The sequence below is a fragment of the Vipera berus genome, assembly GCF_964194415.1.
Source record: "Vipera berus genome assembly, chromosome: Z".
Taxonomy (NCBI): Eukaryota; Metazoa; Chordata; class Lepidosauria; order Squamata; family Viperidae; genus Vipera; species Vipera berus.
This window is the reverse complement of record NC_138205.1, coordinates 46,738,389-46,763,864: the sequence shown is the minus strand read 5'-3', so window position 1 is coordinate 46,763,864 and position 25,476 is coordinate 46,738,389. Positions and strand designations below refer to the sequence as shown.

At 40.8% G+C, this 25,476-nt stretch overlaps 1 protein-coding gene across 1 annotated transcript in view; it reads right to left on the bottom strand.

Moving 5' to 3' along the window:
- Positions 1–25,476, bottom strand: part of GFAP (glial fibrillary acidic protein) — a gene marked incomplete at both ends in the record, with an annotated part of 30,874 nt that overhangs the window by 4,151 nt on the left and 1,247 nt on the right. The window contains 7 exons of the mRNA XM_081343358.1: positions 96–181; positions 6,702–6,745; positions 9,104–9,324; positions 11,179–11,304; positions 12,027–12,188; positions 15,551–15,646; positions 22,846–22,906. Coding sequence (XP_081199484.1) covers positions 96–181; positions 6,702–6,745; positions 9,104–9,324; positions 11,179–11,304; positions 12,027–12,188; positions 15,551–15,646; positions 22,846–22,906 — 796 coding nt within the window. The remainder of the gene's footprint in view (positions 1–95; positions 182–6,701; positions 6,746–9,103; positions 9,325–11,178; positions 11,305–12,026; positions 12,189–15,550; positions 15,647–22,845; positions 22,907–25,476) is intronic.

The following is a 25,476-nucleotide window of genomic DNA, read 5'->3' as shown; positions in this document are numbered from 1 at the left end:
CAGGTCAAACTAGATTTTTCATAAACATTGCATCAGATGAACTCTATGATAAAAAAAATTGGAAGGCTTTGAATGCATAGGTAGCTATTGCCTACCTCTCCGTCTCTAGCTTCCACTGTTCTGATCACAATGCTCCTCTTCAGACGAGCCTCAGAAACTGACTTTGTGTCGAGGCTGGTTTCTGGTAAAGAGGGAAAGAACAATTGGGTCACTGCTACTGAGTATAACTTTGACTTGGGAGCCATTGGTGATCTGTAGTGAGGTTTGAGACATAAAACCATAAGAGAAGTAATGACAAAGAAAATGCTGACTTTCTTGGAAGGGTGGGATGGGGAAAAAACACTTTGGTAAAAAAAAAACCTTATCTTTCGCTCTCTAATACTGCTTCATTGGATACCTACCATGAAAACATGGAAGAAACTTTGTTAGAGAGGGCTGCAAATAGGCTAAACAGAACTAATGTTGTTGGAAATAACTAATCCCTAATGACATTTTTAATGCTAGGAGACATTAAAAATCATTTAAGGTTGTAAGATAGTCTTTTGACTTTTTAGATTGGAATATTTTAAACACTGTTTCTTAAATTAGACAACAAAAAAATGTAATCATTTAAAAAGATATATAAAAGCCTACACAAGAACAGGTAGCATCTAACATGGTAATGCTTCTGTGCTTCATGGAGTTGATTATCAAAGATAAGAATTTTTAAATGGCTGGTTTGGAAGTCAGAAGCAGAGATTTAACAAGAGTTGCCTATGCCAAGATAAATAAAATTAAATAAACAAATAAATAAATGCAGTTTACTTTGTTCTAAGCTGGCTGAATGTTAGGATCTATAGTTTTTCTGTGCTGGATTGCAACAAAAGGCCTTGAGATGATCCAACATTCCAGTATCGCTGAACTTGATCCGTGAAGAGAAGATAATAAAGTTGCCATAGAAGAGTATATAATTTCTGTTATGTACTGGGCTTTTGGAATATCACCACATGCGTTGCTGGAGAACTAACGGTTCTCCAGCAACTCAGACAGGACTTCTCCGGTCCTGCCATTGGTCAACTTTGGGCAGCAAGCATAGCTTCAATCCGATTGGTTAATACCATAGGGCCTGGCTATATATTGAAGCAGGGTGACTGCAATCTCTCAGTACAGTTTCTGCTTAAATAAAGTATGAGTTTGTCTGTACTCATCTGCGTGTTCTCGTTCCTGCTCATCAGAGCCCACAACATAATAGTGGTGACGAAGGTGGGATCCTGCTTCACTGCCTGAGGGCTGAAGTCACGAGGGGACGGCATTACTCACTGGAGGGAAGAGGCATCTTCCCCCCCCATCTCGAGCCGGCTAGTAAACTACACTAGCGGCCGCGTGCTCAGAGGACGCGTTCCCTGAGTCTTGAAGCAGGATCCAACAGCCGCACAGGAATTGAGGAAAGATGCCAAAGGTCGGCAAACTCAGAGAGTTCAACATTAAACATCCAGAAGATTGGCCGTCTTACCTCTCACAAGTAGAGAATTACCTACGAGCTAACCAGATAGCAGAGGAAGGCCTAAAAGCTGCGACTCTGCTGTGCGTGTGTGGGCCCGCGACCTTTGATCTAGCAGAAAACCTCTTTGCACCAACGCCCATCGAAGCAGTATCTTTTGCTGACCTTAAGAAGCTGACCGGGCATTTCCAGCCAAAAATGTCGGTGATGGCATGGCGGTTTAAATTCAACCAATGAGTGCAGCTTCCCGGTGAGACAGCATCCAAGTTTATCACAGGCCGAAAGCAGGCCGCACATGTCTGCAAATTTTCAAGTTTAGAGGAGCGTCTGAGAGACCAACTCGTCTGCAGACTGAGAGATAGAACCTTGCAGCAGAGATTATTTGCCAGACCAAATCTCACATTCGCCAAAGTACAAGACGAGGTCATAGCTGACAAAGCAGCCAGAGGTGCAGTACAAACAGTACAGCACACCAAAGCTCCAAAGACAGAAGATTCTGTCCACCACGAGGTTGCCATATGAGGTGGAGAATCGTCAGAAGAAGAAGAACCCGAAATCAACAAGCTCCAGAGACAGCCAAGCACGGAAAACCACGGAAATCAGCAAAGAGAGAATAATTACAAGGCAGTTCTCTTACCTAGATGTAAAGGGTGTGGAGGCAACCACTCCCGCGCAAACTGCAGATTCCGTTCAGCCACGTGTAGAGCTTGCGGAAGGACAGGGCACATCGCGGTGGTATGCAGAGCTCGCCAGAGAGACAGGCCACCCAAGTACCAGTCAGAGAAACCGACTAGGAAAGGTACTGGGGCCCTGGGTTCAGTCAGTGTGGGGTTCTTCAAGAGCCAGAGAAGCATTTATCGCACCGGGGCTCGTCGTCCCCTTAAGCCTAAACTTAAGCTCTCAGTAGAGCTACAAGGAATTCCATGCAAAATGGAATTGGACTCTGTCTTGGTGGTCTCAATTATTTCACAGGACACATTCAAACTTGTGTGCAGACGCAGCAAACAGTGGGCTAAATTAAGACCGTCAGATATTATTTTAACAGATTTTCAGAATGCTCGGGTTAAAGTTAAGGGTGAAGCCACCTTATTGGTGAAATTTAAAGGGTTTTTGGGGCACCTGGATGTCATAGTAGTAGAGGGCCCAAGAACAAGTCTTATAGGATTTGATTGGTTTGAGGCTTTGGGCATTCAAATAACAGGCATTAACCGGACACAGACAGCAGACCTCAAGGCTGTTTGTGAGAAATTTGTGGATGTTTTTGAGTCAAAACTAGGAACTTATACTGGGTCACCCATTTCCTTTAAATTAGATCCTAACGTCGTTCCGATAAGAGTCAAGCCTCGCAGAGTTCCTTTCGCCTTAAAACACAAAATCGATGCTGAAATCGATAAGTTAGTAGAGCAGGGTGTATTGCAGCCTGTTGATGGGGGGGAGTGGGAAACTCCTATTGTAACCCCACTAAAGCCCAACAGGGAGGTTCACATTTGTGCAGACTACAAATGCATGTTAAATAAAGCCTTAAATCAACATGTATACCTGGTCCCGATAGTCAGCCATATTCTAGCCTCTTTGCAAGGGGGAACCATTTTTTGCTAAACTTGATTTAGCACAGGCGTATCAGCAGCTGCCGGTAGACGAGGTCACAGCCGCAGCTCAAACTATAGTGACGCATAGAGGAACATTCAAAGTCAAACGCTTGCAGTTTGGAGTTAGCGTTGTACCGGCCATCTTCCAAGGAATTATGGAACGCACACTTAAAGGAATTCAGGGTGTCTGTCCTTATTTTGATGATGTTCTCATTGCCAGGGAATCCCCAGAGGTATTGGCCAACAGGCTCAGGGCTGTGTTACAAAGGCTACGCGATGCGAGCCTCAAGTTAAAGAAAAACAAATGTAGTATTGGAGTTTCTTCAACGGAATTCTTAGGTTTCTGTATCGATGCTAGTGGGATTCACCTGGCTGAGTCAAAAGTTAAGGCCATCAAAATGGCTCCTAGGCCAAAATCAAAAGCAGAGCTGCAAGCATTTTTGGGCCTCCTGAATTTTTATCACACATTTCTACCTCATAAGGCTGCAATAGCTGAGCCCTTCCACAGGCTACTTGATAAAAAAGCCCATTGGAAGTGGACTGAATTACATGACAAAAGTTTCCAGGATCTAAAGGCCCTTCTTTCAGAAACGTCCACTGTAACTCATTACATTGAGTCTAAACCTGTATGTCTTGCATGTGATGCATCCCCCTACGGGGTGGGGGCAGTCTTAAGCCACATAGAGAAGAATGGGAAACAAGTTCCTATTGCATTCTATTCCAGAACCTTATCTGCTGCTGAGCGTAATTATGCTCAAATTGATAAAGAAGCCTTAGCCATAGTGGCTAGAGTAAAAAAATTTCATGATTATTTATTTGGCAGGGATTTTACTGTCTTCACTGACCACAAACCCCTTTTGGGCCTATTCACCACAGATAGGCAAACTCCCCACATACTATCTCCATGAATATTGAGATGGTGTAAATTTCTGTCTGCATACAACTTTAAGTTAGTTCATAAACCGGGAAAGGAAATGGGCCATGCAGATGGCCTCAGCAGACTACCACTGCCACTAATAGATCCTGATCCAGCTCCTGCTGCTAAAATATTGTCCATTCAGGACTTGCCTGAGTTTCCCCTCCATGCTGGGGATATTGCTGCTGAGACTGCTACAGATAAAATTTTGAGCAGGGTACTGTCATGGGTACACACGGGCTGGTTGGAAAAAAGTCCAGGCCCTGATTTCCAAAGTTATTTTGTGAGAAGACATGAATTGTCTGCACGTAAGGGCTGCATTTTATGGGGAAACAGAGTCATTATTCCCACATCATTGAGGGACAGAGTCTTACATTCCTTACATGAAGGCCATCCAGGCATTGTACAGATGAAAGCCTTAGCTAGAAGCTACCTGTGGTGGCCTGGCCTGGATAAGGCCGTGGAAGATCAAATCCATGGTTGCTATACCTGCCAGAGGTCTAGGCCTGAAATGCCCCAGGCCCCAGTTCATAGGTGGGAAGAAACACCCCCCCCCCGGTCTAGGGTTCATATAGACTACGCTGGGTCTTTCCAAGGACAGATTTTTATGATAGCAGTGGATAGCCACTCAAAATGGCTGGAAGTAGTTCCAGTCCCTAATATGACTACTACTAGGACCATCCAGGTGCTGAGAAATCTCTTTGCAACACATGAGTTGCCTGATGTTTTGGTTTCTGATAATGGGGCTCAATTCATTGCTGCTGAGTTTCAGGCTTTTCTCAGAGCTAACCTCATCAGACATGCTACGTCTGCACCATTTCACCCCTCTACGAATGGACAAGCCGAATGCATGGTGAGGACAACAAAGGAGGCGCTCAAGCGCATCATCACAGGTGACTGGCATCAGGCTGATTTCTTGCTCTTTCAACACACTACACCCTGCACAGCCATAGGAAAAAGTCCTGCTGAGCTTCGTTGGGGAAGGCGATTAATTACTAAACTGGACAGGTTTCATCCAGACAGAGTGGCATCCGAAGCCTCTAAACCAAAACCCCTGAGGGGGCTGCAAACAGGTGATTGGGTTTGGGCCAGAAACTATGGGCCTGGAAATTTGTGGGTTCCTGGTCAGGTGGTCAAAGAATCCAGAACCCTATCTTACAAAGTGGGGTTGGAGGGAGGGTGACTGGTCAGAAGGCATATTGACCAACTTAGAAAAAGATTCCCAGAGCGGTCACTAAGTGAGGACTATGGCACAAGTCCCTCCCGAGGTCCTCAAGCTGGCATCCAAGCCAGCTCACACCAGTCCCACCAGGGTTTTCCTTCCTCAGTGGAACTTGATCCAGAAGAGGAACATGGCAGCTCAGAAGTGCAACATAGACCAGGCAAACCAGCTGAATCTCAGTGACCGTTGTGCCTACTCTGCTAAACAGTCAGACTCTAGGGTGGGCCCACCTGGAGAGGCCAGCCAGAGCAATTCAACTCCCCTGGACACAGGAGCACAAGGGGACATGGGTCTACCCAGCCCACCAGGTAAGCTGGTAGACCACAAAGTGACTGGAACCCCAATGTGTTCATCCAGACCACATAAACCCCCAGCATATCTTACAGACTATGTTGTAAAATAAAGTGATATGTAATGTATAACACTGCCTACAGAAATTGGGGGTAAAATGTAACTGCTGTCAAGCATGTTCACTTAGACGTTGTTTTATCTCTTTGTAGTTTATTGCATTGACAAGCTATTCTTTAATATCTTTATAGTCCACTCTACAAGGCACGTCTGTAAAGGTTGTGTAATATCATTCTAACTATCTTGGGGAAAAACAAAACATTACAATTATTATTGTTATTTATTATTTTACTATTTTGGTTGTTGGGAGTGATTAATAAGCCTTGACTATTGTCAAGGGTATTATAGCCTGATCTTAGGAGGGAGGGGTGTTATGTACTGGGCTTTTGGAATATCACCACGTGCGTTGCTGGAGAACTAATGGTTCTCCAGCAACTCAGACAGGACGTCTCTGGTCCTGCCATTGGTCAACTTTGGCTGGCAAGCATAGCTTCAATCCGATTGGTTAATACCATAGGGCCTGGCTATATATTGAAGCAGGGTGACTCCAATCTCTCAGTACAGTTTCTGCTTAAATAAAGTATGAGTTTGTCTGTACTCATCTGCATGTTCTCGTTCCTGCTCATCAGAGCCCACGACATAATAACTTCCCTACAGATGCAAGAGTAAAGGAAAGGATACTCTGGATTCAGTTAATGATCTGAATAAAGAAGAATTTTGTTAAAAAAAATTCCAATAAAAATCTCAATGTTTGTGAAAGCTCTTCAGAATTTTTGGACTTAGGGAGAAAATGAATATATAAAAAATAAACAAGTTTATAAACCTTTTTACTTTGATCCTTCTTATACTTACTGTATTCTTTTTAATGTTTCGAGAGCTTTACTGTTTTAAGTTACTTTATAATCTAAGAACTTTGGTTACTGAAATGATTGGAAACAATAATAAGCATAATAATTATATTTCCATAAAAAGGCACTTTGTCATAGTTCCTTGTTCCAAAGACAATCCACTATTTAAAATCTTCTTTCTGTAGCCTACTGTTGAGAAAATAGGAAAGCAAAGCATTTAGTTTTTCAGAAAAAAAATAGTACTGACTCATGCAAGTGGAACCACATATTTGACCAAGAAGGAGAATGGATTTCTTACCTCGGATCTGAAGATTGGAAAAAGTCTGTACTGGGATAGTAATCCTGCAGAAATAAACAAGAAACAGTGTGGGATTGGGAATTATATACTAATCTTTTCATTTCCCCCTTCTTCTCCAGTCTCTGTCCAGTTCATCAGTTAATTTCAGATTGTATTTTAGACAAGATATAAGACCAAAGAAACACTACTGGGGAAAAAACCCCAATCTGACAAAGTTGCTGCTCAAACTGAAATGAAATAGTAAAACAACTGTTTTTTTCAGTTTCCGGGACAACAGTCAGGAGCTTTCCACACACATTTCATTTGAAGGAAATGAAGAATTTTAGCATGTGAATTTGGAATTTTGAACTTACATGGTAACTCAGTGGGACAAGGAAATGTTTTGTTTCAAACCTGATTGTATTGGATCCCTTTTTAAAATATTAAACTGTGGGTCTGACTAACAACAAGTCAACTCAAAAGTATATGTTTTATGTCTCTCATGATGTTCCATAATCATCTTCCCAGCTTTGGAAGGAGACCTGATCTCCATAACGGCAAAGAACTCTAAAGTGAGAGAATATAATTTTAAACTGTAGATGCTAATTAGTATCTACCGGTATTTATCTGACTATCTATTCACCCATTCATTGATCTACCTACCACTTGCAAACAGAAAACAGATTTTATTTATTTTTTAATTTTAATTCCATTTATATCCCGCCCTTCTCCGAAGACTCAGGGCGGCTTACAAGCTTAGCAGTAGCCTTCATTCTATGTATATGCCTGCTTATTAGGGCTTTCACACACACACCCAAGCGACATTATTACAAAGTCAGCTTATTGCCCCCAACAATCTGGGTCCTCATTTTACCTACCTCGGAAGGATGGAAGGCTGAGTCAACCTTGAGCCTGGTGGGATGCGAACCTGCACTAATTGCAGGCAGCTGGTGTTACTTAAGGAGGCATTAGCCCACTGCTCCAACAAGGCTCAAGATTGAAATTGTTGATAGTTTCAACTTAGTTAATTGGCAGTTAATTAGCAGGTTGGCTACCAGCTGGTAGTGCAATCCTTCTCCAAGCTACCGCCTAAGGATGTAAGGCTAGGCAACTTGTACTGAGCAAGGTCCTTACAGTCCTATGATCCACTAGAATGGGGTCCCCAACACCTGGTCCCTGGACCGGCACTGGTCTGCAGCATGCCAGAAAATGGGCTGCGCAAACAAGCAAAGCCCCACCTGTGGGATGTAGGCAGCACACAAAACCATGCCCTCTCTGGTCCATGGAAAAACCTCTCTCCATGGAACCAGTCCCTGGTGCCCAAGAGGGCTGCTGCACTAGAAGTTAACTTCCTGACCCTATCTGGTCCTCTATCTGCAGGTTTTGTCATGAGTACAGTAACCAAATTTTCTTGGAAAAAATAAAAGACAAACCTGAAAGAGGGGCAAATTGGAAAGAGGTTCATAAGGATTGTATCTTTCTTTTACAAAGGAAAATTCAAGAGCAAAATCAAGAAAATAATTGAGTTACATCTATCCAAAGTACAGCTTTCTGAAATAAAAAGATTGTCCCTGATAATAAAGATGTATGCTCACTGTAATTATGGGGCTGCTCCTCCTTGATTACTTTTCACCTGCCTCTTCTAGGAAAGTACCATGGGATGGGGAATAGTTGGCAATCAGACTTGTTTGGTTGGGTCACCACCATTTGGCTTCTTTAACGGGTCTTAATTGGTCTCCTACTTAACTTCCACAGAGCTTCTTCATAAGAATAGTCCTAGGCCTGTTTGCTTTTCCCTTCTGGCTGCACTTCCATCTGGCTTTGACATTGCCTGCCTTTCATAGTATCAGTTGCTGCAATTTCAGGCAAGCTCAGCCAGATGACAGTTTTCCTCGGACTTTTCAGATTTTCAGCCTATCTATTCTAAGGAAAAATGTCTGGCTCTTCACATGCTTTTCAGTCCAACTTCAAGAGCATGGAAAATATTTCCCTGATCTCTTGACTGGGCTTTAAATTATTTCTTTCAGCTTGCTGATACCATAATAATCTGCTGGGATTGTTTAAAAAAAATGAAGGAAAGAGACCTGCGGAGCACTTCTTTTTTTTGCACGTTATGCAGCCTATGCTTCCCTAGAAACTCAGCCAGCTCCTTCTTGTGCCAGTTTCTTGCTTGAGGGAATTGCAGGAACTTAACATAAGGAGAAATTTTAAAATATGATTCCAGTGTGATATGGTACAATTTATTCTATAACTTCAGGACATTAATGTCTCACTCTGCTGTATATCTAGAGCAAAGCTAATTTACAAACCAAGTCTGCAGTTTTCTGAGTGGGCAAGGCTGACCTCTGACAGGATTCTCAGCAATTTCACTGGTAAAGTTGTTGTGCAACAATGTCAGTACAAGAAATGGACCTGCATTTTACCTGCCCTCTTCCCCCTCCAAGAGTTTGCGGTAAGTAGCAATCTCAATATCTAATGCCAGCTTGACGTTGAGGAGTTCTTGGTATTCCTGGAGGTGACGAGCCATTTCCTCTTTTAAGTTCCGACTGTCGTCTTCCAATCGAATCACTGTGTCATGATAGTTGGTAGTCTCAACAGCGTAGCGGTCTTCTATCTCTCTTAGTTGTCTCTCTAAAGATTCATTCTGAAATGAAGAAAATGAAAAATGAAAATGAAAAATTTCCTGGTAAGGCAACAAGGCAATGATCAACCACTACTATAATCTGCACAGAGGAACAGACATCTCCTGACCACAGTTCACAGGAAATTCTAAGTGACATCAATGTTGACCACTCTATGGCCCCTAAAAGTAACCAACTCCCAGAATTACCCAGCCAACATGACCACTGTTGAGAATTTTGGGAGTTGAAGTTCACAAATCTTAAAGTTGCAAAGGTGGAGAAACACTGGTCTAAAAAGAATAGAGAGAAAAACAAAAGCAATTCAGATATTTAGAATTTTTGTCTAACGAAGAGACATAATTTTTCAGAATCTTTGTACTAACATAAATATTAAAATACAAAAAATATATAGAAAAAGGCAATTCTTGGAATACAAAGAGTAAAAAATACATGATGTTTATTGAGAAAGAAGGAATCAATAGGTTTAGGTTTAGGTTTATTAAATTTATATGCAACCCTTCTCCCTGAGGACTCAGGGCGGCTCACAACAATAAAAAGTTAAAAGATATAAATACAAAAATTAAAAGAGGATTAAACAATATAAGAAATAAGAACAATTTAAACCAATAAAAAACCAAATTTAAAAACTATGATCAGTCCAGGCCCGCTTGTTGGAATAACCAAGTCTTTAGGTCACGGCAGAAGGACCGAAGGTCAGGGGCCATCCGCAGCTCCGGGGGCAGTTCGTTCCAGAGGGTCGGTGCGCCCACAGAGAAGGCTCTCCCCCTGGGGGTCGCCAGCTGGCATTGCCTGGCCGATGGCACCCTGAGGAGGCCAACTCTGTGGGAGCAAACTGGGCGATGGGAGGTTGACATTGGCAGCAGGTGGTCTCGCAAGTACCCCGGGCCTAAGCCATGTAGGGCTTTAAAGGTGATTATCAGCACCTTGAATCGCACCCAGAGGGCAAACGGAAGCCAATGCAGCTCGCGCAGGAGTGGTGTAATATGGGAGTATCGAGATACTCCCATAAGCACCCGTGCGGCCGCATTTTGCACCAGTTGAAGCCTCCGGGCGCACTTCAAGGGCAGCTCCATGTAGAGAGCATTGCAGTAATCCAGGCAAGAGGTGACAAGGGCATGGGTGACCGTGCATAGGGCATCTTGGTCCAAAAAGGGGCACAACTGGCATACCAGGCGAACCTGTTCAAAAGCTCCCCTGGTCATGGCAGTTAGATGATCTTCCAAATTAAGCCGTGAATCCAGGAAGACACCCAAGTTGCTCCCCTCCCATCAGAAGAGATGGAACCTGTTGGACAGTACGAGATGCCGATATCCACAGCCACTCGGTCTTGGAGGGTTTCAGCCTGAGCCTGTTCCTTCCCATCCAGACCGTCAAAATAGGAAGACCGTCCTCACTCAGAGCTGAGTCCGCCCCCCAAACCCCTACTCCCCTCCCCACGACCGTCCGATGGTCTGGACTGCTGTCCGGATCGAACTCCCCCAAGTTCATTCCGGACCCCTAAAGCCTCCCCCCTCCCAGGTCCCCTTAAATTTTTATATAAACATGTTAATAAAAATCCCCTCAGCCTCTTCTTTGAAGCACAACTGATGGAAGGGCTTTTGAGGTTCCCCATATCACCCTCTAATGTAGTCATGTAGAATGGCCACTGATGGGGGAGTTTGGGGGCTGGGGGGAACAAATATGATTTCAACTGAGTTAGTGGAGAAATGCTCTGTTTTATCTCAAAATCTGAAGTAACTGAGGAGAGTTAGTAATTGCCCTCTGCTGTTCCATAAACTATGAGTTGGGACCAGCCAACCTCCTGTTAGCCAGATGTTTTCAACATGTTGGCTTTTCCCAACATCAGCTCCACCTACCGATCCTTTAAGAGACTCCAAATCACAAGTGAGGACTTGCAGTTGCCGGCGGTACTCGTTAGCTTCCTGCTTGGCTAGACGCAGTGCCTCAATGTTCCGTGCTGCAGCATCACTCAAATCTGCAAACTATCAGATACAAGTCAGCTGTTTTCAAAAGTTGCAACCAGAAAGTTAAATAATGTTATCTGACCTTTCCAATCCTGCATCTCCTCAATTCCTGAAAATGACCATTTAACTATACTTGGATCTCTGCCATTAAGAGAGTTTTTATCAATGGAAACCAAATCTGAATTCAAATGGGCAGAGGAGAGGAAAATCAGAAGTTCGCAATTTCCACATAGCAGGCAATGCAATACAGTTAATAATTTCCTGCTCTTTGTTAACTGGGTTTCAAATTATACTGTTTTTTTAAAAAAACAACTTTTAAAATAATAATAATGAAGGCAATGACAACAACAAATACAGTTGGAGGAGAACAAAAGAATCTTTGATTTTAGCCACATATCCCTGTCCTTATTCCTACAATCAAAATAAATGTGATTCATCTTCCCCTCAAAGGAGTTTCATTCATGTAGCAAAGAAGAAGAATGAAATATAACCTGCCTGGAGCCTGCTAAATAGGCAGCACACTTTTCTTGGAAATAACATTGATAGCCTGAAATTCTGACACCAAACAGAAACTTGCTGCTGTCCACCCTATTCCTGTCAATGTCCTACATCTTGATTAGCCATGTCATCTTTTTTTTAGTATCAGAAATGCTGCCCAAAAGATATTGGAACTTAGTTAGCCCTTAGTTACGCTACCTTCCTTAGTGGATAGTCCTTACTCCATTATATTGTGGCTATACCTTTGACTTGTACCATTCTTCAGTCTCTTGCATATTGTTTGTGGCCATGGACTCATACTGGATGCGGATCTCACGCAGGGCAGATGTCAAATCAGGCTTGGTCATGTCCATCTCGATGTGAACCTGCTGCTGCTGCAAATATTCCCGCAGCTCCCGCACTTCCTGAGAAAGCAACGGAAAGGTTTTTAAGCTAATAAAATCAGAATTGGGGCAGGGCTGGGTTTCCCTGAAATCAAATGAAGAAACCCTAGACTAGAGAATGTAGACATACAAATTCACACAAGTAGCATGGAAAGGATAACATGGTTCTTGCATGTGCCTTTATCTGGTACACAGGGATGGTTGTATCATTAAATGCTTTCATGTGTAACAAACCTTCTATACATTCCAAAAACAAACCTTTCCAGCAAAGGCACCTGATTTTTCTGGCACCCTTTCTCTCCCCTGCCACAAATAGCAAGTGCTTCAGTTCAAAACAGTTTTACGTTACCATTTTGCAATTGCTTGCATGAAAGTGGTCTCTCAAAGAGAGTGTTCTTTCCAAAGCATTGAAAATTCAGGTAGATTTATGACCTTTGAGGTTCATTCTTGACTAATATGATTCCCTATTGCCAGCTTTTAACACAAGGCTGTCTTTTTCCTTTTTAACTAACCACCCAGTCAATTTTGTTTCAGACAACAACAACAATAAAAGATGTCGTCTTAAATGACTGAATTCAAGAGTTCACAGCCTCTGACGTTTTCAAAGAGCAATCTTTTAAAGGTTTCCACAATGAAATCTTGAGCAGAATTTACAGGGGAATTGTTCCAAGTATGCCTGTAATGTCAGCATTAGTTTTTCCCAATTCATCTATTGTTCCATTATATACATGTTTGCTCATTTTTTATATTTATATTCCACACTTCTCTAGATGTTCAAAGTATTGTATATGGTGCATGTGATGGTCTTCCTATGTGGATTTTCCCAACAGTTCTATTGAGGTAGGCTGATAATGTCTAAAGATTCTTGGTCACCTATCTCACTCCATAGCATAAGTATGAGATACATACTTCCTAAATACAGAGGAACAATCAATTGCTAGAAAATTCATATGCTCGTGTTACAAATAATACTGTGTTTGTGTGTTTGTGTGTGTATACTTGTTGCTGATTTAGTCCTATTTTTTGTCAGCAAAGTAGATCTGAACTCTCCTTCCTGTGAAGAAAAGGATAACACTTTACCTGATTCTAATCTTCTTGGAGGTACCAAACTACAGCATTTCTTAGCTCTTTGCAAGTTACTCTTTAATCAGAGCACTATAAGATTTCATAATAATTTGTATCAGCAAAACCAATCCTAATCTATCTAGTAAAGATTTACTATCTCTATGGGTATTATTTTAATGGTATTGTAGAATGCATATTGATTTTATAGTGTTTTTTGAAAACTTTGCTTTTCTTTAACTGATAATTTTAATTGTGGTTGAGCCTTGTCCCGGAGTATTGGTGGTATTATACGGTAATTGTTATTGTTAAGTTTTAACCCTTTCTAAATAATTCATAATCCCTATAAAAATGTCTTGGCCTAATTTTGCCTGCTTGTATAAGCTCTTCAGGTAGCTTTCTCCTAGTGATATGGTAGAGCACCTAATGGAAACATCATTGCTTGAAACAACCATCATAAAACAAAATAGAAGAAAAAAATAGATTTTTGGAGGGAAATAATTTTAGGAGGAAGGATTGACATACCTTGTATATTCCATAAGTGAGGCTATACTTCTAGCTTTGGACTAAGAAATATAGGTGAGTCTCCATCATATCGGAGAGTCACGGAGTGATTCCTGTTCTGAGACACCAAATGATTTTTTTTTTCACTTCAGAAACTATGAACTTCAGAAACTATGAAACCACTTGTGGCTTAAAGGCTCCCAATTAGCTACAGCTCATAAGCAAGCAGAGAAACATGAATTGGCAGTTGCTTGGAAGGCTACGTTTGGCCAGGGGCTAAACAAAGGTGTTTTTTTTTTAAAAAGAGTAATGTTTCTCTTGAGTTGCTTTTAACTCCTAATGACTACATGGAGACACCTATGCAGTTATCCTGGCAACAGTATATAAGGCAGGGGTCTTCAAACTTGGCCCTTTTATGACTTGTGGACTTCAACTCCCAGAATTCCTCAGCCAGACACGCTGGCTGAGGAATTCTGGGAGTTGAAGTCCACAAGTCATAAAAGGGCCAAGTTTGAAGACCCCCGATATAAGGGATTGGGATGTTTTTCAATTTCACAATATAATCTCAGGCTGGGCCTTACATCTAAAAACTGATCACGTTCAACCCCACTTAGCATTCTGAAGATCAGCCCAAGTTGCCTTTTTAAGATGTTTTTTGCAGCTCAAATATAAATAAAGTGCAGTCTGTGGGTAAAAGAAATATGCCCATTTCCAATTATGGGTCTGCTGACTGGATTAAATCAGGGATATACAATTTGAGAATCTAGGGTTGCATGCAGCCTTCCAAAGTCTTGGTTTTTAATTTATTCCCATATTATAATTTAAATGAAATTGAATATTATAAAATATATGAATGGAGGATAATATTTTTTCTTGCCTGCCCATCACATGCTGCACAACACTACGTGGAGCTAATTGCATTAAAAATTATGTACCTCACGATTAAATAATCTCCTCAAGACACTTCTAGTCCAGAGATGTTGAATAGAAAGGGAGCAAGATATTTTGCACAAAATTCCTTCTAAGATTTTTGTAAATTAACTGAAGGTGATGAAATGCTCTTGACCAGAAGAATAAGAAGACTGTTCATTTGGATTGTTCATTTTTCCTCCCAAATGCACAAATTCAGATATCTTTGTAAAAAATAACACAATATCATCCATTTTTAGTTTTGAGGAAGGTTGAGATTAACAGTCAGGGAGCCATGCTGGAACTATGATCTACTGAAAGGTGAGCTATGAATGTTACTAATTTCTGTAATGTAACATTCCAGTGACCCCATTCTTAAAAGAAGTTAAACCAATTGCATTCTGGAATTCTTTTGGGCAGAGAATTGGAGTGGGAGATAACATTGAGTATAATAATGCAACAAAGGGGGAAAAAATTAAGAACTATTTGCACAAAGTAAAATAACCAGTTAATGAATCTGATGACAAGCAGGCTAGCACCACTATATTATGTATGGTAGTATTTCCCAATCTCTTCCCTTCCAGATGTGTGGGATTACAGGTTCCACAGTTACCACTCAACAACACATCTTCAGGATATCAGGTTACAGGAAGCTGCTGTCCAGTTTTCCTGTAATTGAAAACTGATCTGGTTCACACATTTGTGGATTAATGCCTAGTAATCAGGGTTCAAACATGCTAAGACAAAACTAAGCAATTATGACATTGTGCATTTTGTAAACCCAGCATGATTGTAGATATTAAAAAAAACGAGCACTGTCTAGCAAGTTAAATAACCTGAGTCTTCAATTTTCCTTCCATACTCAGTAAAAACAACAACAACAGAATGTCAATGGTGTATTATTGTACCTCATCATGGATTTTCTTTAGGAATGTAATCTCCTCCTGCAATGATTCAATTTTGCGTTCCAGATCAATCCGGACTAAAACAGCATCATCAACATCCTATGGGGACAGAGAAACCGGGTTATGAGAGGGAAAATCATCCCCATTCAATTTTTTTTAGTACCACAATGACTCATTTAGTGATCCTTTGCAGTTATGACAGTTACTTCCCATTACAACAATTACTTGCAGTTATATGATGAAACAATAACTTTGTGACCAGTCCTTGCATTAGTGATTGTTGCAGATCTGTATAGCAAGGGAAAACTCAAGTAAGATTGTAAGCATAGTTGTGATTTTTTTTTACTAATGAACACTTTAATAACTGAGTTGGTCCCAATAGTTACTGCTAAATGAGGATTAACTGCCCTTAATTTATGAGCACAGCTGAGACCAAGATTTCTGTTGCTAAGCATGGTATTGCTAAGCAAGGCATTAAGCGAGTCATGCCCAATTTTACTTTTTTCCATGGTTGTTAAGTGAATCACTACAGTTATTTAATGAATCATGTGGTCATTAAGTGACTCCAGCTTCCTCCATTGACTGCTTTTTGGAAGCTGGCTGGGAAGGATTGAAATGATAATCCCATGATCCCAGAGTAAATGCCAGTTGTCAAGTGGTTGAATTTTCATCATATGACCATGGGGATGTTGCAATGGTCATTATGAGGACCGGTTGTAAGTCACTTTTTTCAGTGCCATTGTAATGTTAAACTAAATAAATAGTTGTAAGTCTCAGCACTGGGCCTGTGCTAGACCCTGTTTTAATTCATTCATTGATTATATCTTTTGAGCTGAGTCACTAAATAAATAGTTGTAAGTCTCAGCACTGGGCCTGTGCTAGACCCTGTTTTAATTCATTCATTGATTATATCTTTTGAGCTGATCAAGAGGCTGACCCAACGTTAAAAATTTGTGCCCATTGTTCAACAGCACTTCATTATAGCAACCATACAAACTATTTAAACAGTCTAGGACTATTTAAATAGCAGGATACAAACAGTATAGGAACAGTTACAACAACAAGCTTTGAGAAACAATGTTTGAATGCAATTATACGCACCCCATATGTATTTCCTGAATAATTTTATTAATAAGACTTTATATCTTTTTTTAAATCCTTTTGTTGACAAAACAATATCTTATTAAACTACAGGAGTATAGACAGCAAAAAAGGTAGTTGACTGATCCCCTATTGAGGAATGACACTTTTCATACTCAGTTCAGAGAAGATACATTCCTGATGTGAATGTGAAATATGCCATTATTTCTCTTGGGAAATCTAATATGTGCAACTAAGCTCTCTGCAGAAAGGCACTTTGTTCCATCTGATCTCCTGTGGGGGAGAGGGGTAGGGGAACAAGACTGCTACTGCGCATGGTCCATTCATAAAAATTCTGTTTTATGCATAGGATATTTTTTTCTTGATTGCAAATCTAACCTAGTAATAAAATATATTCTCCGATTCTTACACCATCCACTGATTCTCAGTGGGAACTGGAACTGGTTAATTAAGGATAATTAGGAAACACAGGAGCAAGTGAATAAAAAGAAATTCATTAACTACTTAGAAAGAAAGAATAAAATAGTATGTTATAGATTTGTTTTCAAGCAAAATTGCACAAAATTGGTTTGGGGGAAAAGGAAGATAATATAGAAATGCAATACTACAATTTAGATCAGAGGCTGCATCTGCTATGGCCTTATTTGAGAATGCCTTGAATATATATATATAACTCTTGAGGTTTCCAAATTATAATCTTAAATGTAACAGGAAAAAAAGACTGGGATAGGTTATCACATTGTTATCAGTTTTACTATGTAGTTATCATATATGAAGGGACGTGGTGGCTCAATGGGTTAGGACGCTGAGCTTGTCGATCAGAAGGTCGGCAGTTTGGCGGGTCGAATCCCGAGTGCCGCGTAACAGAGTGAGCGCCTGTTACTCGTCCCAGCTTCTGCCAACCTAGCAGTTCGAAAGCACGTAAAAAATGCAAGTAGAAAAATGGGGACCACTACGGTGGGAAGGTAACAGCGTTCCGTGCGCCTTTGGCGTCTAGTCATGCCGGCCACATGACCACGGAGACGTCCTTGGACAAGCGCTGGCTCTTCGGCTTTGAAACGGAGATGAGCACCGGCCCCTAGAGTCGGAAACGACTAGCACGCATGTGCGGGGGAACCTTTACCTTACCTTTTATCATATATGATCATTTGATTTCTTAGACTTGACACCAGGCCTGGCCATAATTTTTGTTACTTCAGATACCCATTCCCATATTTCGAATCTGCTTTTAGGTAATGACCCAGGTAGGTAAGTCAGTTTACAGAATTGCATGCAACCTCTTACAACATTGCACAAAATATCTGCCTATTGCAGAACACTAAAATCTACCTGTTCTACCTGTCTTTCCAACTCCAGGATTTTTGTCCATTGTTTCCCAAACCTTGAAAGCTGGAGACATAATACTTTTGTTTTGCCTGAGAATTTCTGGATATCTTAGAAATTATGGTAGTCTTTCATTGGTGTAACCTAAAATTGTGTTTGTCTTTTTTGGGGTCATATCTCTCTACTGCTTCACATTCAGTTTCCAGTTGCATCCTATTGTAAGTTGTTTTTCACATGTACCCATATTAATGCACATATATTTGTGCATTTGATTTTATTTCCTAAGTGAAAATTTTGCATTTGTTTTGGTTAAATTTCATTCCTTTCAGCCCATTTTTCTAGCTTAATACAATGGTTCTGAATTTTATTTCCATCTTCTAGGGCAGGGGTGTCAAACTCAATTTCATTGAGGGCCGCATCAGCATTGCAGTTGCCCTTGGCGGGCCGGGTAGGTGTGGCCAGGGTGGGCGTGGCCTACTGGGTGGGTGTGGCCAGCTCTACATCATTCACATCAAGGGTGCCAATGGGGGCCTGGGCAGGAGTGGGACAGATCTGAGGGTCTCTGGCAGAAGAAGATGGGACCGGGGCAAGTGCCAAGGCATGGTCCACTGGAGGAGCCTCACTGTTCCTCTCAGGCCTTGGGGGGGGTTGGATGGTGGCGTGGACGTCAAATGCCCAGCCCAGCCGTCAAGAACCCATGGCACTAAGCCCAGCTCCACTTCCCCAAGGTGGCGCCCAGCTGCACTTACCTCCTCCTCAAGGCTGCTGTTGCTGTGCTTGCTCTCCTTAGCCAGGTTGCTCATGATGGGTACGAGAGCAAAGTCAAGAGGGAGGCCCACTCCCTCTCCATGTGAGGAGACCTGGCTTTGTATCCAAAGCTTCCTTAGCAATAGGATCGGAGACCCCCCAGGATAGGCCAGGAGGAGGGGGCAAGGGGATGGTGAAAGGGCAGCAGGGCAGGACTAAGGCAGGACTTCCCTCAGACCCTTCTTCTCCTTTCTTCCTTCCTTCCAAGAACAGAGTGGTAGGAAAATATTTGAGATGAGGGAGGGAGAAAAACAGGCAAGAAAGACAGCTGCGGAAGTGTCATCCTTCATGAGGAATGAAGAAATGCACCATTGCCTGGAAGTGGCCAGCACATGGCCCTCACCTACGTCACATATCCGGCTTGGTGGGCTCTGGGGGAGGGCATGCCATAAGCAGCATGAGAGTCGATGTTACGTGCACAGTGCTGCCCAGCCCCCAGCCTGCCCGGTTTTGGCAGGCAGTGGGGCACTTTCTTGACAGTGCCGAGAGGCTGAGCTGAGTGGCACGAATCTGAAGACAAGCGCAACGCTGCCCAGGCCCTAGCCTGCCCAAAGTAGGCAGGGTCATATGCTGGCCACTTCCAGGTGATGGTGCATTTCTTCATTCCTCACAAAGGGTGATACCTCCCCAGCGTGCGCCCCGAGGGCAGTGCCGATGTGGCCTGGGTTGGTCCCTCACTGTTTCCAGATGGCCTTGTGGAGCTAAGACTGAATGCATTTCAGCATAGATGACCACCACGAAATTGTACATTGGCTTCTGGCTGGCCTGGGCCGGGGCCAAGGCAGCGGGGGCCGTTCCCTCACTGTTTACAGGATAGCTTCGCGGGCCACATGAAACCACTTCATGGGCCGGATCCCCCGGGCCTTGTGTTTGACATGTCTATTCTAGGGATTGCTATCTCACATAATTGTGGGTCATCTGCAAATCTGATAAGTAGTTTTTCCACCTTCATCTTTAAAGAAGCTATTAAATAGTACAGAACCCCCAAAAGAGAGCAGCTAGGTATACGGTAGTAGTTAAGTCACTAGACTAGAAACAGAGACTGAGTTCTAGTGTCACCTAAGGCATGAAACCAACTTGCCTTCTTGCCTAACCAAGGAAAGGAAGCTATGGCAAACCACTTCCAAAATCTTGCCAAGAATTCTGCAGAACATGTCCTGACAGTCACAAGGAGTCAATACTGACTTGAAGGGATCAAAGTGAAAACCCAATAAGTTAGATTGTTCTTTGCTCTTGTCAAATCCATGCTGATTTCTGGTAATTACATTATTTTAAAGATTCTTTCAAAATGATCTGTTTGTAATCTGCTCAATAATTTTCTCAGGTACAGTATTAGTGCCAGATTGATAGTTCTGTAGTTTGTTGCAGTATCCCTTTTCCATTTGGAAGACAGTGACATCATTTGGTATCTCCAGATACTCGACATTTTGCTGATTCTTAACAATTTCTCAAAGATTAAAGAAGTATTCAGGCAGCCATCAATAAATTGTTTCTTCAGTAGCTAGGTATAGTTCTTCTAGCTCTGGAGATTTAAACCCATTCAAAGTAAATAAGTATTCCTTGATTATCTTTTTTATCAATTTCAGGTTTTGGTCCTGTCCCTTCAACTTGTTCTTCTCAACTTCCTGATGGAATACACACTTATTTTTATTGGAGAAGATTGAAACTAAATAGGAATTGAATAGCTCTGTCTTTCATTGTTTGTTAGCATTTGGTCTTCTTCATTGAGCAATTGATAATCTGAAGCTCTCCTTTTTCTTTTCACTTTGAACATGCTAGTCCTTTTTGTTATTTTTAGCATCCTTCACTAACCAACCATTTTTGCTTTCATAATATTTCTACTATTCTTTTATGATCTGACTCTTTTTCTGTTACTTGTGTGCATCTTTTTTTTTTACATATTTTCAGTAAGGTTTTTATTTGGTTACATGAGCCTCTTCTATTGTCCTCATTTTCCCCTCTTAACTGGAATTGTTTGAAAATGTGCTTTTACTAACTCCTTCTTTAGGAGTTAGGCAACTGAAATACTTCTCTGTGGAGAAGGAGAAAAGATTGGCTCCCACCTTAATATTCTTTTGAAACATGGTTTTGCCAATGGGCTTGGGGACCCCAGAGTGATATGGACCCATCAAATTGTTTTTTGATTGTTGTTACAGAGGGTGGGGTGATTGTTTATTGGGTTTAGATTTGGGGTTTTATTTCTGTAAGCCATCTGGGGTTACCATGAATGACTTGGGCGCTATATAAATTTTATAAATGAATAAATAATAAATATCTCATTCTCTTTTTCTCATTAGCTTCTGCTATGGGAATCTACTTATAATTGTTCTAAATTTATTCTATTCTGATTTTTGAACTGCAAAATACATCTTTATCAATCTATTATCACCACCACAAAACTCCATTGTGACTATACTCAAACCTATTTCCCCCAAATTTCCTATTACTTCTACCTCTTTAACTTCAGAGCTATCACACAGAGCTAGGCACCATTCGTGGTAGGGCATCCCATCCCTGTTCTTCTAGAACTCAGATCTGATCTAATCTGCTTATTTATTTTGTGTGGTATAGCAAAATACAGAGTGGTGCATTTTTATCTAATCAACTAATTTATATTGGTTAAGTATATATGGACATATATAGTATATGCGGGAGTAATGTCTATAGTTCAGAAAGAATGATAAAAGGTGTAAATATTCATTTGTTTCTATTTCTGAGAACAAATAATATTCAGGAGGCTAAAAAGATTCTCTTTATGACTCCCTATGTAACATGAGTTACCATATTAATCATATGTAATTTTAACTATGTAAACATAATTATTAAAATATACATGTGATTTGAATTAATGTCTAATTTTTATTTTGGATCCATCCATTAAATTTTGGAGCACACCTCTTGGCATGCAGTTCAAGTATTGCTCCTTGTTATGCCACAGTTGTGGACACCAAGTTGATGTTGAATTTAATTACGGCGGCAAGACTTTTGATAGGCCAATACTGGAAGAAAGAGGAACTGCCGACCATAGAGGAGTGGACTTTAAAGGTTTCCGACCTGGCAGAGATGGCGAAGATTTCGGCCTATTTGAAAGATCATTCGCAAGAACGCTATATTATGGAATGGAGAAAATGGATTGATTTTATCCAGAACAAGTATAGGGTTAAGAAGTTTTACGTAGCATTTGAATAAGTCTTCTTTCGTTGTTTTTTTTCTTTTGTTATCTTAGTTTTTTTTATACATACTCAATATTATTATTATTTGTTTCATCTTATATAAGCCAGAGAGTGATGGATTTTAGAGTTTATAATTGTTAGCATATGTTTGTTTATGATTGCTTTTTATATATATACCTTGTATTTAGCTCTGGGAAGTCGGGGGGGGGGGAGGGGGGAGGGGGGGAGGTAGGGAGGGGGGAGGAGGGAGGGGGAAGGGGGGATTCTTAAAGGAAAACTGTATTTTAAAACTCTTCAATAAAAAAAAAAGTATTGCTCCTTGTTCAGAAAAAGTGACATACCTCTGATTGATATTAAAACAGAGTGAATAAAGTATATGAAGTCCAGAATAAATAGGTAGTGTAGAAATATAATAGCTATCTGAATAGGCCAGGGGACAATGAATGCTAGATACTGAATTCCTGAATAGTTGTTTCTTTTTTGTTTAAAGTTTTACAAAAATTCCTTTAAACTTTTGTTTAAAGTTTTCTGAAAAAAATGAACACATTCAATGGGCTGCTTCAACTAACATGCAGGAGCTAATTTCAGCATTTGAATACTTCCCTGTGCAAAAGGTATTCACAGAGTGTCATGATGATTACATTATGATGACTACAACCATTTGATTGAAGCCTCACCCATTTTACATGTGTTGCAATGCACATTAAAAAGAGTCGGACTTTGATCACTTGGTTGCGACCACCATCTTAACTTTTTTGACTCCCTATCAGCAAATACCCCTGAAGTGAAACACAACAAAAAAAATCACCGTCTCAAACCAGGCAACAATTGTGAGGACTTCTTATATTTCATTTCCTTTGTTCCAAGACAGGATTTGTCATTTTGCCACCTTACCTGTCGGTAGGAAGACAAATTGCTTTCAGCTTCAAGGCGCAGATTAATCTCATCCTGTAATCTTAAATGAGAGTGAGAGAGAGAAGGGTGGAAAAGTAAGGTAGGTTTATTGAATGATCAGTACTCTTCCACCAGAGGCTACACTCAAGGACAAACATCAAGTTCAACCCCTCTATGGAACACTCAAACCTCTGCAAATCTCCTGCAGTTCAACAACACTCTGCCTCCAAACTTCTGCATGCAGTAAAGGGTTTCAAATAATAATAAGTATAATAACCTTACTTTTTATTAAGAATACACTGAAGGCCCAGCAGAAGTTGCAAGGAGGGAAATCAACTTTTCCCCTTCAATCATCTATTGTGAGGAAGGAAACTTGGAGAAGACTCCAGGTTTCTGTGCCTTTTGAAAGAGAGAGAGAGAGAGAGAAAGAGAGAGAGAGAGAGAGAGAGAGAGAGAGAGAGAGAGAGAGAGAGAGAGAGAGAGAGAGAGAGAGAGAGAGAGAGAGAGAGAGAGAGAGAGAGAGAGAGAGAGAGATGTCTGGAAATCTGACAAATATAGTGAGATGTGAATAATAGTTTTCACTTTTCATTCTCTTAATGTCAGGACTTTTAATTGATTTTAACACTTGGCTCTGAGGGAAGGCACTTTGGGAATATGCAATTCCCAAAGGAGAAAATAATGTGGAATGTTTTTATTTTTACATTTTTTCAGAACTAGCTAGTCTCTTATCTTGTCCCTACTCCATAATTTAATTGGTCAGCAGGACAACCCACATGTACAGTTCTTCAGAGCAGGTCTGAGTAAGCTGCAATATTGGGGAGCAAGGTGCTATAGGACCTACAGAGAGCCAGTTTGGTCTGGTGGTTAAAACATTAAGCTAGAAACCAGGAGATTATGAGTTCAAGTCTTGCCTTAGCTAGGAAAACCTTGGGCCAGTCACTTTCTCTCAGCCTAACTCACCTCACAGGGTTGTTGTGGGGGAAAATAGGAGGAGGGAGATGCGTTGTACATCTTTGATGCCTGGAATTATTTGTAAAAATAATAAAAGCAGGATACAAATAAATAAAAATATTTCTTATTCTAGGCAAGTTTCAGCTTAAGTCCAAAGACCAGTGTCTAGATTGTAACTCTTCTAAAAGCAATGTGTCACAGCAGCCTATAGAATGGAAAAGTCAAAGAAAAGGGGAGGTAGGAGAAGAAAGAAAATAATGGCCTTTACCTATCATAATAGGGAATATGAACCATGCCATTTTTTTTTAAAAAAAAAGATCCCCCATATTTGAGGGACAGTTCTGAGGCTGTTCTTAGGCTGCTATAACTGTCTTCCTGCTGGTCTGCATTCAGGTGGGATTTTTTGTGATGTTGATATGTAGGCATATCATATGTAGGCTCTCCTCTATCCAAACTTCTGAAAACTGGCAATGCAGTGTACTGCCATTTGGGGGCACAAAATATATACACATTTTACTGTAAACCATAAGGTAAAGCCGTTTCCCCCCAAATTTCTATGAATATATATTTCTTTGCTCCCTTTCATACTGGTCACAGTCCCATCCATTTCATATCATTGTCTCCCTCACCGTAGGCTTTTCTTTTCCAATAATGGTCAGTCCAGCCCAGCATCTAAAGTCTGTCTGCCATATTTTACAATCAAGGCTCTCCTTTGAAAAATTCAGGCAAAGTCATGTTGCTCCCTGGCCCAAAGGACAAGGTTTAGACCTTCTCTTGTTCCACATGCAAGGAACAGAAGTTAAATCTTCACTCAGTCCTGGTAATGCCTGGGAAAGCCTTCCTTTGTACTTGATTAAAGATTACACAACAAAGCAGCTGAGGTTATTCATGAATGATAAAAATCTTTTGTCATCTCATCAACTGCCAATTGAGGCAAATAGTTCCTTCTGTCTAGTAATGGGACCAGCACTCTCTTGATTTTGAGAATTATAGGGTTTGCTCTTACTATAACACCTGTAATGCTCTTGTTTTAAAGGTAGTTTGAGTTTCAAGGCAGGACAGTAGCTCCACTGAATTGAGGGTGAAATAACAGAACATAGTAATGTTCTGCAGTGCCTCTGAAAGTTGACAATGAGTTGTAATTTCAATTGTGACCAAAGGAGGGAATTTTATTAGGTATTTTGAATAAATACGAATTGTCTAAAAGCAAATTTAATTTCTATACTGGCTCTGCTGGCTTGAATTATATGGTATAATGTTATTTGTATACTTATTTATATGTTCAATTTCTGTGGCCACCCATCTCAGTCAATGACTGGGCAACTTACAGTTCAGAAAATATATTACAAAAAGTTAAAAATTATCCCAAAATAATAAAAAACATTCAAAAACAAAACCAGTAAAACCAGTAAAGAACATTAAAAACATCCAGTTCAAGTACACAAGAGCAAGTTATTTGTCCCATTAGAAATATAACCAGGAAACAACTCATTCAGGCTTGGGAACATAGGTTTTTAGGGCCTTACGAAAGGCAAACAAGGTTGGGGCCACTCTAATCTCCAAAGGGGAGAATGTTTCATAGAGCAAGGGCTATTGCAGAAAAAGCTTGCCTTCTGGTCCCCACCAGCCAATATATACAAATGATGTATATATACAGTATATATTTCCTTGGGTTTCCTA